The sequence below is a fragment of the Rhamphochromis sp. 'chilingali' genome (assembly GCF_963969265.1).
Source record: "Rhamphochromis sp. 'chilingali' genome assembly, chromosome: 9".
NCBI classification, from domain to species: domain Eukaryota; kingdom Metazoa; phylum Chordata; class Actinopteri; order Cichliformes; family Cichlidae; genus Rhamphochromis; species Rhamphochromis sp. 'chilingali'.
The window spans coordinates 32546159-32560984 of NC_137936.1; the positions used below are offsets into that span (position 1 = coordinate 32546159).

At 40.1% G+C, this 14826-nt stretch overlaps 1 protein-coding gene across 11 annotated transcripts in view; it reads right to left on the reverse strand.

Moving 5' to 3' along the window:
• nav1b (neuron navigator 1b) overlaps positions 1-14826 on the reverse strand; it is an 87195-nt gene that overhangs the window by 29791 nt on the left and 42578 nt on the right. For all 11 annotated transcript variants that reach the window (XM_080890670.1, XM_080890678.1, XM_080890673.1 and 8 more), the window contains 2 exons: positions 11576-11678; positions 9099-9458 (listed from right to left, as the gene is read on the reverse strand). In XM_080890670.1, the coding sequence (XP_080746796.1) occupies positions 9099-9458; positions 11576-11678 (463 nt within the window). The remainder of the gene's footprint in view (positions 1-9098; positions 9459-11575; positions 11679-14826) is intronic.

A 14826-nucleotide genomic window follows, 5' to 3' on the forward strand; every position in this document is an offset into this window, starting at 1 on the left:
GTCTGTCAAGCTAATCAAGTTCGCAGATGACACCACCGTCATTGGGCTCATCTCGGACGGGGACGAGTCTGCCTACAGGAGAGAGGTTGAACGTCTGGTGTCTTGGTGCAGCCACAACAACCTGGTGCTGAATGCCCAGAAGACAGTGGAGATTATTGTGGACTTCAGGAAGCACACAGCCCCACTCCCCCCCATCATCCTGACTGACACCCCCATCACCTCTGTGGACTCATTCCGCTTCCTGGGTACCACCATCACCCAGGACCTGAAGTGGGAGCCCACCATCACCTCCGTCATCAAGAAAGCCCAGCAGAGGATGTACTTCCTGAGGCAGCTGAAGAAATTCAACCTGCCAACACGGACGATGATGCAATTCTACACTGCAATCATCGAGTCCATCCTCACCTCCTCCATCACCGTGTGGTACGCTGGAGCCACTATCAGGGACAAACAAAGACTGCAGCGTGTTGTGCGCTCTGCTGAGAAGGTGATTGGCTGCAGACTCCCATCTCTGCAGGACCTGTACACCTCCAGGACACTGTGGCGTGCAGCCCGGATCTCAGCTGACCCTTCTCACCCTGGACACAGTCTGTTTGACCTGCTCCCCTCAGGCAGGAGGCTCCGGTCCATTCGCACCAGAACCTCTCGCCACAAGAACAGTTTCTTCCCCTCTGCTGTTGGACACATGAACAATAACCACATGATTGTCCCCGCCACTAACACATGACCCTACGCTGTGTCACTGCATCATTTCATGTTTGGCACTGATCACCACCTGCACTCATGTATATATCTTTCTACGTAGCACTCATAATTCTTATTCTCATGTATATATCTCATGTATATCTCATGCACATATCTTTCTTTCTACATAGCACTTTAATTCTTATTGTCTGCACTGAAGCACCGCAGCAATTTCCTAATGTTGTAAACCTCAACATCTGGCAATAAACCCATTCTGATTCTGATTCTGGTTACTTCTAAACTTTCCTTTCAAATAGCTAAACACTGATGATTATTTTGTTGCTTAAAATAGTGAAATGATCTGAACTGTTTACGGTGCAAGAAAGACGTGTGTTACTCACATCTCCTGTTTATCTCAGCCAGGCCACAGTGGTAATAAACAAGATGACATCCAAAAAGCCTTGAAGTCATGTTTGTGCTGTAGAGTAACAGCTGTCCGGCACTGATAACCACATGGCATGTGTAAGAAACATCCTTTGTACATTTGCTTACATGGAAAGTTATTGAGTAATTATGCCACCATAAGTATTTACAGACTCATAAAGTGCAGATTAAACCCATTTGAGAGAAACGCAGCACCTTGTTTTTTTACTGAGGCAGAAAACCATTTTCAGGATTCGACCTCTACTGTTGTGATATTTGATCTAAATCATTTGTTCCATATTTCTCTGGTGCAGTAAAGTGTGTTGCATTGTGCAAGACTAAAAACTGATGAGAAATGAACAGGTTCTATCTCTGTCAGTGGCGAGAGGTCTCTTCAGTTTGAATTCATCAGTAAAGACTGGCATCCAAATTAGTAGCAAACTGAATAATGTGGATGTCATAATAAGAGTTCATGTAAGTATTTTCCCCCTGAGGGAAAAGAATATGTAATAAACCATCAGCAGCATAAAGTATGCGGACAGGTAAACAACTGACAATTTAAATCTATAACAGATCCAAAGTCTTTTCGAAGGGTTCTCATTCTCAACTAGTTTGGTCCCATTCAGTCAAAACAACATTACTAATGCCAAAGTTTGTTTGCTCTTGGCCACAAAGCCATTTCGAAGTCAGCATTATGGTAGCTTTTCATTATAAGTCTGCACTGTATCCAAGTAGGTGAACTCAGTAATGGTCAAAGAGACTGATAGAAATAGAGCTGAATGAAAGCTGTGAGTCCAGCAATGTGGTGCAATGACATTTGATTTCCAGCAGGAGGCACAATGATTTCAAGCTGTGCCTGCTATGGCTACAGTTTAATGTACATGCTCTGCAGCTGTGTTTTAAAATGAGGCACCACTTGGCATTTAGAAAAAAGCAGGACTTTGATTTTGAGACCTTTGATGGCGAGAAAGAGCCAACATTCCTCTGTTGTGTGCGTTCAGCTCAGAAGTACAATGTGGGAAACTGCTTTAGAAAGACAGCTCTGTGTTCAGTGATTTATGTCTGCTTAAATATCATTCATTCAGAGAGACTGCAGATGAAAAAGCTATGCATCTCAGATCTTCACAGCCCCCAGTTCTGATCTGTATTGAGGTTGACCATAACTACGCAAATAGGACTGGGCAGCCTTCGGCACAGAGCAGTGGCACATCAGTAAAGCAAATGGGCCTGGGATGCATCACTGACCGTCTCAGAGACTGCAGCTGACCTATCTCTTCAGATCCCCAGAAAATGTATTTGTCATCGGATTATTGGACTGGAAAATTAATGTACCATTTCCATCGACCTCATAGGAGACTTCCACCTCAAAGACACGGCAAACAATATAGACGCCACACCTAATTCTGAGGTTTTCAGTCCTCTTGGTGCCACATTTACAGCCTGATAGTGTGGAAATCTGTGCTGTGCTGGTATTATGACATTGTATTGTTTCATTGTGTTGTCCTGCACTCTGTTTTTAGTTTCTTATTAATATGGCACTTAACTCTGATCTTGAACTGCTTACTGTCTGAGTAATGCAACTTGTGTACCAGGAGAGTTGAACTCTTCAACAGTCATATTCAAAAGCGGATAATCTGACAACTCCCACTCTGAAAAAATATATATAGTGGGGAATCACAGATTAACAAATGCCATAAGATTCCCGTTTTTAAACATACCGTTGTGGGGGGAAAAACGTTGATGTATCACATTTTCCACTTGGGGCTGAGTTTAAACACCGTCTGAATCCAAACTGTGCACCCAGACGACCACACGCAGACATGATACACGGATGAGTCATCGTCCCCGGGTGTTGCAATAATCGTCCATTATTCACATGGCTGAGGACGATGGTGAAGGTGGAAGTACACTGGTGTTGGGGGAGTCAGTATGTTAGTGACCAAACGAGCTCCATATTGACCCCAGATCCGTTCGAGCTGCTGACTTTGGAAGAATGAGTGCACTATTTATCTGTCCTACTCATCAGTAACACAAAAGACAGTATAATGGAGATTGCTTTTTTCCATTATTGCCTCCCTGTTAACCATTTTGAAACAAATTCAAATTAACTTAGCTTAAAAATGTGTGTAGTAGACAGAATCAAGAAAATCAAATCCCTTTTTATTGAGCTCTAGCCCATAAATGACAAACTCCAAGTGCTAGCTCACTAAACTGTAATACCAGCAATGCCTGTGGGGAACCAGAATAGAAAAGCCAAAGACCAACTCTTGAGCAAATGTGTTTAAGTGGGTTTTAAAAAACGTGTTAGGCCTCAACTGTCGAGGAAGCACTTGGTGACAATAGAAAGGTCCAGCCCAGTCGGGAAAGTGAAATTGAATGCAGACTAGCATGGGCATCTATCCAGGATCAGAGGACTGCAGCAAACCCTGTGCGCATTAGAGAATGTACTTGCCGACACACATAGTTTCCATAAAGCTGTGAAATGTTTTAAAAATTAGAAAACTGCACTCACTTTCACACACGCCAAGCCTTTAACCATGGAAATGGTGTTTTTATCCCACAATATATAGCAAGGCAAAGATAGCAATGACATATATTCAGTATTTAAAAGGGCCCAAAGGTCCGAAAGAGGGGGGAAAAAAGCTAAAAATATTGTTCCCCACATTTATTTTCATAGTAAATCACGGTTATCATCCAATAATGCAAACAGAAATACAAACAATGCCCTTTCATACAAGCACCTGTCCACCAAAAACGCCAGATATAAAACAATCTGGTGGTTATCATGCTGTCTTTACATCAGCTTCTCGTTGTCTATCGATTATTCTCTCATTTTTTCTTTGCATATTTCGTTCACCCTTTCTTGCCATATCTCAAACAAACCAGCACAGAATGCACATACACATCCTCCACACATACATCAAATCAGCAGCTATCACACTGACACACAAGGCAGTCCCATCACTGGGTCAGTGGAAGACGGTTGCCATGGCAGCACATCCAGAGCCATGTTGCCGCATGATCAGAAGGGTGATGCTGCTGAACCAGCCCCCTTTCTCTGCTCTGCTCCAGCAGTAATAAAGAAAGACATTATCACAGGACAACGGAAAGAGATAAACTATTATGTTACTCTTGTTTTCAGGACGCCGTATATGAAGCAACTCTAATGATATTGTGTTATTTATGAGGTTACAACATTCGATAGATTTGCCCATTTGCTAATAAAACCATTTATGTACTATTTATTCAAGTCTTATGATAATGTTAACAGCAATGGCTTAAAGCAGGGAAAATAAATTAATCACAGAAATAACAGTGTCCTGAGTCTGTTACAGCTTTAAAGCATTGAATACTCAAGAGCTTACTGCTTTGGTTTAGTAACTGCTTTAAGTGAAAAGGCTTTGATAAACTAACTGTACATGCCCAGCATCAAGCAGCAGACAGATCAAAATGAATCTGGTTGACTGAGTTATGATTCCAAATGATGGCTGTGTCTGCTGGATGATGTATTTGCCGCATTGCATTTGATGTATTGATTTTATTTTAATGTGTTTACAGCCTCCTTATCTATTCCTGAAAAAAACAAAGCTAATATAGAAAACTGTATGTGTAAGAGCAACAAATAACAACTGGCACTTAATATTTTTTTTTCAAAAGTTCAAAATGAGTCTCCTGTTATGTTATGGTTATGTTTTATTAGAGGTGAGGTATCTCACATTTTCTATTTCTTATATTAAGAGACTGAGGAAAGGCATAAAAAGCTTTCCTTGTCAAGAAAAAAAAAAAAGACAGAAAAAAGAAAACTGACCTCAGATTCTTGTGGTTATCAGTAGCTCATTATTGAATTTAAGTGCCCTTTGCTCTACTGTAAGAAAAAAAATAATTTGAAAGCAGTCGAAAGGTTAAAACCTATTTGCTTTTCTCCTCTTCCAGTTTAAGGTTTTCAAACTGTTTATCTTCTGACAAAATACAAAAATGAGGCTTTATTTATCCCATTACGTAATTTCTTTAATGAGCATCTGTATTCGACATGAAAAGCTTGCTTACATGAATGCTTACATACACTACAGCTGAATGTCTGTAAAACATCAACCATAACTAACTCAACACCACTAAAAATCAGACTGAATGCTGAACAGGAGTCATAATGTAAATACCAGATACGGAAACAACCGCCATCAATATAATGTGATTACTGGTCCACTCATAAACCAGCCTCTCAAAATATGGCTTTTAACGGGATGATAGCATATAAGTGATGGTTAAAAACTGGCAATATGGTGTGAAGAAGGCAGCCGCAGGAAACATTTATGATTCCTGACGTGGTCAAGCCTAAATAAGAAGCCAGCTTAACACACTAATGTAAGCTGAAACACAGCAACTCACTTCCTGAGTAGTGCTAGTGAAATGAGAAAAACTCTTGTTAGCTTCACTGCCAGCCAACATTTTAAGCAGACATGGAGTCTACTGAGGACAAAATGGAAAATGATGTACAATTTTGTTATTACACTGTATGTAATTATGGCAATTTTAGTTGTAACTGAATGTAAACATCCTTTTAGGAGAGAACAGTCAAGAAGAAAACTTGCAGAAATGGGAAATGGACTGGTACTTCTTTACCTCTACTAAATTTTGAGCACTCAAAAGTCTCATTTGCGCAATCACACACACATTCATACAGTGCTTTTATCTATACCTAATGGAGAAGAGGAGGTGAAGACAAGATCTAAGTGCTTTCAGGATTGCCATCTTGGTGTTCTGAAACCAGATGCGTCGAGTGAGGGTGGATTTGGCTAAGAAACACAGAGAGCATGCGTGTCCATATGGTAGTAACTTCAAAATCACAAGGTAGGGCCTCTTTAAAGCTCAGCCTGCTTGATCATTCTTTTTGACCGCAATTTATAAAATTACCTCATGTTTTAAACAGCACCTGAAACTATTAACTGAGATGACAAAGCAAGGAAGCTGAGGATGATTAGAAGATATGCTTCACTTTTCCAGGATACTCTGAGTGTCTCTTCTTCACTCACATTTTTTCAAGTGTTTATACACCATTCTGCATTTAATCATTAGTTATTATTAGTTTCTTGCTCTCTTCTTCTACTGTCTTTTTTTTCCTGTCTTCATGGCAGGTGGGTGCCCCTCCCTGAGCATGGTTTTGCTGGAGGTTTCTTCCTGTTAAAAGGGAGTTTTTCTTTCCCACTGTCACCAACTGCTAGGGAGTCATCTGACTGTTTGTATTTTCCTCTGTATTCGTTTAGGGTCTTTAAGTTACAGTAAAAAGAACTTTGAGGTGAATGTTGTTGCAATTTGGTGTTATTTAAATTAATTAAATTGAAGTAAACTGGATTGCTGAGCTAGAGATGCTAGACTTCATTGTTCCTATAGGGCTCAGAAATCCAATAATGCCATTCCATCTCCTTTGTATTAGTGATTTGACAAAAACGATGGATTAGATCACAGCAAAGTCTGCCAGATTGTCTTTGTTCCACAGAGTGTAAAATATCAGTGTACAAACATTGATTATGAAGTGTTAAGTCATTAATATTTCATTAACTGTAGGTGAACACTGCACTGTTGGATGGCTTAAGATTAGAATGGTGACAAATAGAAGCAGCAGAACTGTACCTGTATATCCCCAGATCGTCTTGTTTGTCTTTAGAGAGGGTATGTATCCTTTCTTTGTAATTAAATTAGGACAAACCAGCTTATGATTAGGTTACATGTTGCAGCTTTCTCTCAGACTTCTCCTGTCTGAAGAAGGCTGGAGCTGATGAGGAGACTGACTTATGTATCAGGTTATTGATGATGAAGACACACCGTAGCAGTGATAACGGTCTTTGTGAACATCTTATGTAAGCAGTGCTCCCTGGTGTCGATTAATCAATATCCATTACACCTTGACCAATGTGCTGCAGTACCATTAGACTAGTTAGTCTTAACAACATGCCTTTTGTTTTATAATTTTTACAGTTGACTCAGTTTTCCATTTCTAGCCCATTTCTCTTGAGCCTTCAGGATTTTCTTTACATGATCTAAGTATTACATACTACAATTGCATTAGTGATTTGACATTCTCAATGTGCCATTCATATTTAGCTGATTATATGGGTGCTCATTTCAGATCAATACGTTTTATGAAAATGTAAAACTGGGGCCTTACTGAAAGGGGAGCAGAAATGGCACCTCTCCTTACAGTCGATTTTCAGTGGGTTTCCATGGTTACGCGGGAGGAGCCTGATCTATTTTCAAGAGCTGGTAGCTTCTCAATGAGCTGAACTGTAAGTGTGTGACAGGGGATGTGGAGTAAATGCAAATGCATCACAGAATACTGTAAAAAAAAATTAATAAATAAATAAATTAGAGCATGTGCTGCAGCGCCTGCTTCAGAAACTGGATTAGCTTGTTATCTACACCAAAGGGTGTTGGTATGTTTATGTGGCACAATTCATTCTTGGTATAGAGCACTAGCACCCTATTATTTCTGCAGTCACGTCCAAGCCAACAAACCAGAAGGATTTCAACCTTCCAACTACAGTATAAGCACGAAAGTTAGTCACGTTAGAGAGAAAACAGCGCAAAATATTTCTGTTTCCTGGTATGTTTTGTAGACTGAGTGACCTGTTATTACGCATAACAGGAGGCATATCCATAGCATGCTTTGGGTATAAATGGTAAAAATGCTCTATGGGGACCCGTTTTTCCCATCAAGAGTTCTTCCAGTCACCTTGAAAGCATGTCTAGGGATTGCTGACTTTGGTGGCCTAAAACAGAGAGCATGATGAGGCATTCTAAAACTAGTGTTACATAAAATGATTAGCATCTTTGCTGCCTGCGGTGTCAAAAAGCAGAGGTGACGCTCTCCGCTCACCTCTCTAATGAATTTGAAACACCCCAGCAGAGCTACTGCAGCGAGAAACAAGGAGAAATACAGGGCAGATTTAAATGGACTTTTTAGTGCATGGATGTTACTGTGAGGAATGGACCCATTTGACATAATCCCCGTTTAATCCTGGCCTTATCAGCTTTATGCTGTTTGATCATTTTTCACCTCTCTCCTTCAAATTAACCATCTATCTTTACTTGTGAAGCCAGTTCTCCATGTTAATTTCATTTAGCCCTGTTCTAGTTTGCATTTTCTTCTTCTATGCTCCAATTTCTACTCATCTAAACTGTGCCTCACTTCCTCTCGTCTCCTTAGTGCACATAGTAAGAACGTGACCTGGCATGCAGGGCCTTTGGAGTGCTCCAGAGAGCTTAAGTCCCACTGCATGTGCAACCGTGATAAAGCTGCTACACTGGAGAAGTGTCCTGGATTCTTCCCCTCTCTCTCACGCTCACTGTCAGCTGTCAAGTTGTGAGTGGGAATTAGATAAAGAATGTAAGATGAGGGAATCACGGAAGATGGAAAGTGAGTGAGAAGATGAGCAAAAAAACTGCACAGGTGCAGCTTTCTACATATGTCATCGGAGCTATTTAGTGCACTTGTTTATACTGTTTACACAGAAATGAGGGAGTGTTTACTGTGTGACTGAGAAAGCCCCAGATAACTTCTCTCCTCAGTGATAAAGTTAAAAGAAGCTTTCCACACGGTCAGCAAAAACAGGCTCAGACAATGTCTCGGGCAGTTTGAGAAGTCCTTAAAGTGCAAGAAATACCAAACATGTCTATAGAGATTGCTGATGAAAGCTCTCTGATAAGCCTGCCAAGCAACATCAGGCTCCAGCAACAAAGAGAAATTCATGATGTCGACGTGAAAAGTTTCCTTCATGAAGGTTTTTTTTTTTTTTGACCAGCAAAATATGCACACATTTGCAAATGAGGACTGATAGTATCAGGTAATGTCCAGCATTTCAAGAAGAGTGCCTACTTATTAAAATGCAGCTGAGCTTCTCATTGACCTTCCTTAAGTCAAAAGATGGAGGACAAACCAGTATGCACCATTTGCAGCAAACTATTGCTTCATGTTCTCATTTTTTAAGTGCTCTTACCCGTTAGCCAGGTTGTCATCATCATCATCTGGCAGGCTCTTCCCTAGAAGGTCAGTGTCACTCAGGTAACCAGACTTGAGATCGGGATCATCAACATCAAGGCTTTCTATGAGCTCAATACGAGACGTGCTGTTGAGTCGACTGGAGCAGCGAGCAGGCATTGTATGGGCTGTGTACTGGGAACCACTCTTACTTCCCTGGTATCCGCCACCTGTGGAGGATGGGGCATCGCCAGCTTGAAGACGAGGGCTGGCCTGGCCGTGGCGCCAGGAAAGAGGTGATGAGCGGTTGGATAGGCTGGATATGCTGCGAGCATTGGTTTCATCGCTGTCATAGCCCACATTACTGCTGTCCAGACAGCTAGAGGGACACACAGGGAGAGGGTCAGGGTGGTTTACAAACATGTTCAAAGCAATTGGTTAAGAGTCTTGTCCCGAAAGAAACATAAAAGAAAGACTCCAGATGTGCACAGCACACCCAGAAAACTTCTCTCTTTTTTCTTCTGAGTTTCTCTTCAAAGAAACCAACAGTGGCATTCAGTCGCTCTTGACCTAGATACACCAGTTGTGTTGTATCAAGTTCAGGGAGTAAAACTAGAAAAGATGCTGCTTAGGAGAAGACTAAAAGACGGATAAATTGCTATCTCTGTGTTGCATTGCATATAGCATTTCTCTCTCTTCTCTCTGTTTCTTCAATATACTGCTTTTGTGTACCAGGAAGTATTCCAGGATAGCAAGGACTCTGCTTTTCAGGACCACACACAGGAAATATTAATAAAATTTTTCTCTGTTGTAAGTGGGTCAGAATTAGAAACGTCCTCCAAATGGCTAGGAGCGTCTACTGTGTCTGTCGATTACATAACGAGATGAACCGAGTTACCCAAATAAATATTGCAGTGCCCACGACCATGCAAGTATTTTTATCCATTCTTCGTGGATAATTCATCAACCTGAAGGCTGAGAATTTCTGCATTTGTCAGTGACTTTAAAATACTATGATGATGAAAATTACAGGACAGTCCTGCAAGCAGCCATTAAGTCTCAGGTCAGTCATTGATTAACTGAAGCCCTTTTGATAGCTGCCTAAGAAAAATTTAGCGTGCAATCGCACAAATGATTATTTACTATAATCACAACTCTTTGTTTAACAATATGTTTCAAAGAGGTTGAGCAGAGTAATTACTACTAATTAAAACTAAAAAGCTTTAAAGCAGCACTTCTCAACTTTCTGGTATAATAACAGCCATCACTAAACAAGATTAAGTTTATGAGCCAAACAGCCTCTTTAAACATCTAAGACAGAATAGTATCGCCCTGTGATAGTTGGGATAGACTCTGGATGGATAGAACTGAAAGCATTAGTGCTAAACTTTTCCATATCTGTTATTCTCTAACTCCGTCAATTATTTTGCAGGTAGTTTATAATCAGTGCCATGATGCACATGTGGGTGTTTAGAACTAAATCTTTGTTATAGATAAGACATAAGACATTACTTATCCAAGAGAGTTTTAAAATATAGAGGCAATGGGTTTGGTGTTAAAATTATGTAAGAAGAAGGAAGGTAAGAAAATAGGGAAGGGCTGCAGCATTTTTTTAAACATGTGGAAACATAAATGGAAATGCAGCACATAAGGCAAAAACAGATTGTACAGGTCAATAATGCTGAGGTCTGGACTCTGGGGAGGCTAGTTCATGATTGTATCTTTCTGTTTAGTTATGCTTTTATTTTTTTGGCAGTGTGTTTAGGATCACTGACATGTTGAAAAATGAAGCAATTTCTAATCAGATGCTTTCCAGATGATATTGGATCAAAATCTGGTATTTTATAAGACCAACACCTTTGGGTGAAATGCAGCACTAAACCATGACACAAATGCAATTATCTGTACAGTTATCTGTAGACACTGACTGTTTTATTTCTCCCCTGACCTCCTCCGTACATACTGACAATGATTTGATTGTCATCAAATTGCCATTTGTTTTCATCACTCAATGTGACCTGTTGCCACTGATTTTCAGTCTAGTATTTGTGTAATTTGTTATCCCTCAGCCCTTTCTCATTGTTTCCCTTGCTGAAAAATAACTTGAGAAGATTTTTGGTAACACTTTAGCAAACACTCGCTGGATCAACTGAAGGTCAGTCTAATCTCTCTAAGTCTTATCTCAGGTTTTTTTTTTTTTGTTTCTCTGCTGTAGATAGTTTTTTAGGCCTGCCACTTCTTCTTTTGTCCTCAAAACTGCACACCATGCAGATATATGCCACCAAGGATAACCTTCTTGGTGCAATAAACCAATTTTCTGTTATCTTGTTACCAAGTGGCAACACTGTAAGCAGCCACAATACAACTGCTTACACGTGATTATGTTATGTATCAATCCAGCAGGGTCTAAGTGTGTTTTTTTCACTTTAAACTGACTTTAATAAATGGATTTATCTCATAATTTTATCAATACATGTATATATATACTTTACTTACCTATGGCTCATCTGGGAGCCCCGCAGACTTGTCATTGTATCTTCTAAATTCTGGCGTAGGTCAAGGACATTCTGCACAGTCCGCTTCCTCTGGGACTCGGGGTCTGTGGGTGAATGATGCAGAAGCAAAGGTTATAAAACATTTAGACGATCACAATAAAAACCAGACACACGGTGTTCTGAGCTTAGTTTTTAATGTTGAGTCATCTCTATATGCATGTTCTTCCTTTTATTATTTGTATTTGGACTACTGTGACCTGCATCCTCTGTGTAAGAACACCTCCCATGCTTGTTCGCATCATTAAGCAGACAAATGTTACTCCATAGGCAGCTTCACCATGGCAACCCCTGCTCTACCCCCCACTGAACTGATGTGGTACAGCCTAAAAATGCACCATTGGAAGGCTGCCATTGACTTCGACCTGCCGCCAGGGGGATTCATGCCACACCAGGATCGCTTTTACTTTCTTTCTAGAGATTTTCTGATCTGCTGAGCATTACCTCAGAGTCACTCGGTTCAAGTAATACAGCTAACTATAAGCTGAACTGCAGCCAGAACAGTTTCAGTGAAGGTCAGCTTATTTGGACTATACTCTGTGCACTGCAAAATATAGAGTCAGTGGGTTGTGACCGTGTCAAATCAATATTACAGTACAATTAGGAGCGCTGTTGTGGTAGCTGTAACAAACGAGAGAAACCCCCTGTCACACAAATGCAGGAAGTTGGGATTTTCCCCAGCAATGTTGAGGCAAAAACCCTCAGGCAGAAAGAAATTAATGTTCACTGTATTAGCTGCAAAAGCTGAAGCAGTGTAAAAGTGTAAAGTGTGCGTGTTAGTCCCCATAGGGAAATAGTTCCTCTGCATTTAACCCATTCACCCAGTGAAGCAGTGGGCAGCCGCCAGTGCAGCGCCCGGGGAGCAGTGTGTAGGGACGGTACCTTGCTCAGGGGTACCTCAGGGTAGCGGTTCAGTGGAGTCGAACCCCCGACCTTCCGATCATGGGGCCACCACTCTACCTACTGAGCTATCCCTGCCCCTCGCAGAGGCGAGGATGTCAGGGGACCAAAAGACAAATCATATGCTCGTCTCATAAGTAGATATTGAACTAAATCAGCAGAGCACACAGAGAGTGAATTCTAAGCCTCAATTTGAGTTTACAAATTGAAATGCACTATTGTGATTTTTGCAAGTCAAACTAAAGCCTTGTTTACTTTGCCACTCTGAAAAAACACTGAGCTTTCTGAATGGTGTGTTCTTCGGGGTTCTATAATATACAGTAGCTACATATGTTATCTGCAAAAAAAGGACAACAACTAATTTATAAGCACACAAGAGCTGGTCCAGAATGTCCAGAATGAAATATTGATTTCATCTTTAGTGCTATTCTGACAGAAAACTGTCTGGCTCTGGTAGCATTTTTTGAGTAAAGATTGCAGTGCAGCTGGAATGCTACAGTACAAACTGCAGCTAAAGTCAGCCAAGAATTCACTCCATTGTTCCCCATATAAAAGATACTCAGCAGTTCTTGCTATTGCCAAAAGAAAATAAAAACATTTTGGACACTTTTGAACACTCATTATTTTTCATTTTATTACATACATGTAATCATCTTCTTGCACAATTGCTAATCATTGAGTGTTTATAATCTAAAACATTGCTTTGAGAGATTCCTAGCAGATTAGACATGGATTTCAAATAAAAATGCTATATAGTCAACATGCTGTTCTTTATCTGTTTGTAGTCTAGTGGCCTTCTTCTAAACACTATACTCTGGGAAAAGCATAGGTTTCACGTGACCCCAAATAGTTTTAATATATTTGATATTATCAGAAAGAAGATTAATATCTTGAAATTGCAATGCTAACACAAATATGTCCTTAATATGAGATCAGCAGAGGTGTCCACTGAGCAATGAATCTTTTTGTCATATTGCATTCTTATTCAATCTTCTCATTTCCTTTGCGATTAATTCTGGGGGAAACACTTCAGCAGGAATGCTAGACACAAAGTGCCCATGTGAATCACATCTGCTGTGAGTATTAGATTTATGTGTTGTGTTCTTGTTTAGTAGTGGTGTGGTACCCTGCATTGCAGTTGGATGGAAAAAGGGAAACTCAGACAGAATACTGAAGCAGATCTGAAATGGGAAAGTCCTATGAATGATGCAACATCTCAGGAGATACTCCATATACTCACAATGTAGGAAAAGATAAAAGTTTGGAAAGACTCATTCTAAAATAGCTAGAGGTCCTCAGTAATTAACCTTACAAACACTGGTAGATTAACAACAAAGGAACCGCATGTTGCACCAAGTCACCAAGAAATACAACAGCAGGGTCTTGCAGTCTTCTTCAACCTCCACATTTCACTTTTATGCCTGTTCAGGGGGTTAAATTTCACATGGAAATATAAGAACTGGACAGAAAGAGGAAAAAAAGGTTTTTGCTTTAGGGCAAAAAGGAAGGGCAGAATCTTTTTGCAGCTCACATGAACCTTCTTATTTCAAAGGCAGATGTAGTAGATGACAACTGGAAAATATTTATCTTTCTAAGAAAACATGAACTGTGACTAATGGTGCAAAAAAAAAAAAAAAAAGGTTACCAGTCATTGTTAAACAATCTATCTTTGTGGAGTGGTGAAAATACATATAACCATTTAATCTCTAGTTCCTACCTTTTCAAAATATTGTGTAAGAGGAAAAGTGCCTTTGCTTCTTCATTTAAAAAAAATTAAAAATGTATAAAACACAGGTATGTGCAACAGAATATTGGGGCTACATTAAGAAAAAAATGTTAATCTTTTTGAGATTAAAGTAGAAGTTTTGAGAAAAGTCCAAAGTCAAAAATATATTTTGAGAAAAAAGTCTAAATCCTATTTTGTGAAAGTCAAAATTTTGAGATTACAGTTGTTGTTTCAAGACAAAGTCCCACGGCTCCTACACCCTCTACATGCCTTGTGTAGAGTTTGTGAAATCGTACTTCAGAATCAGTTTTAGTGGTGGTGATAAGTATAAGGGCACTGATAATATGGTGCAGAAAGCTGCATCTGGTCAGATGGAGAAACCACACAAACATGAAGAGTTGGCAGTTTGGTACAAAATGAAATAGCTGGCAATGGACAGATGCAAGGATACCAACACTTACACCCTCATGCAATAAATAGGATGGACGTTGTATCACATGACAGCTGATCAATTTGTCTACACACAGCATTTTTTAGAGGCTATAGCAGCCGTGGCATTTTGTCTTGAA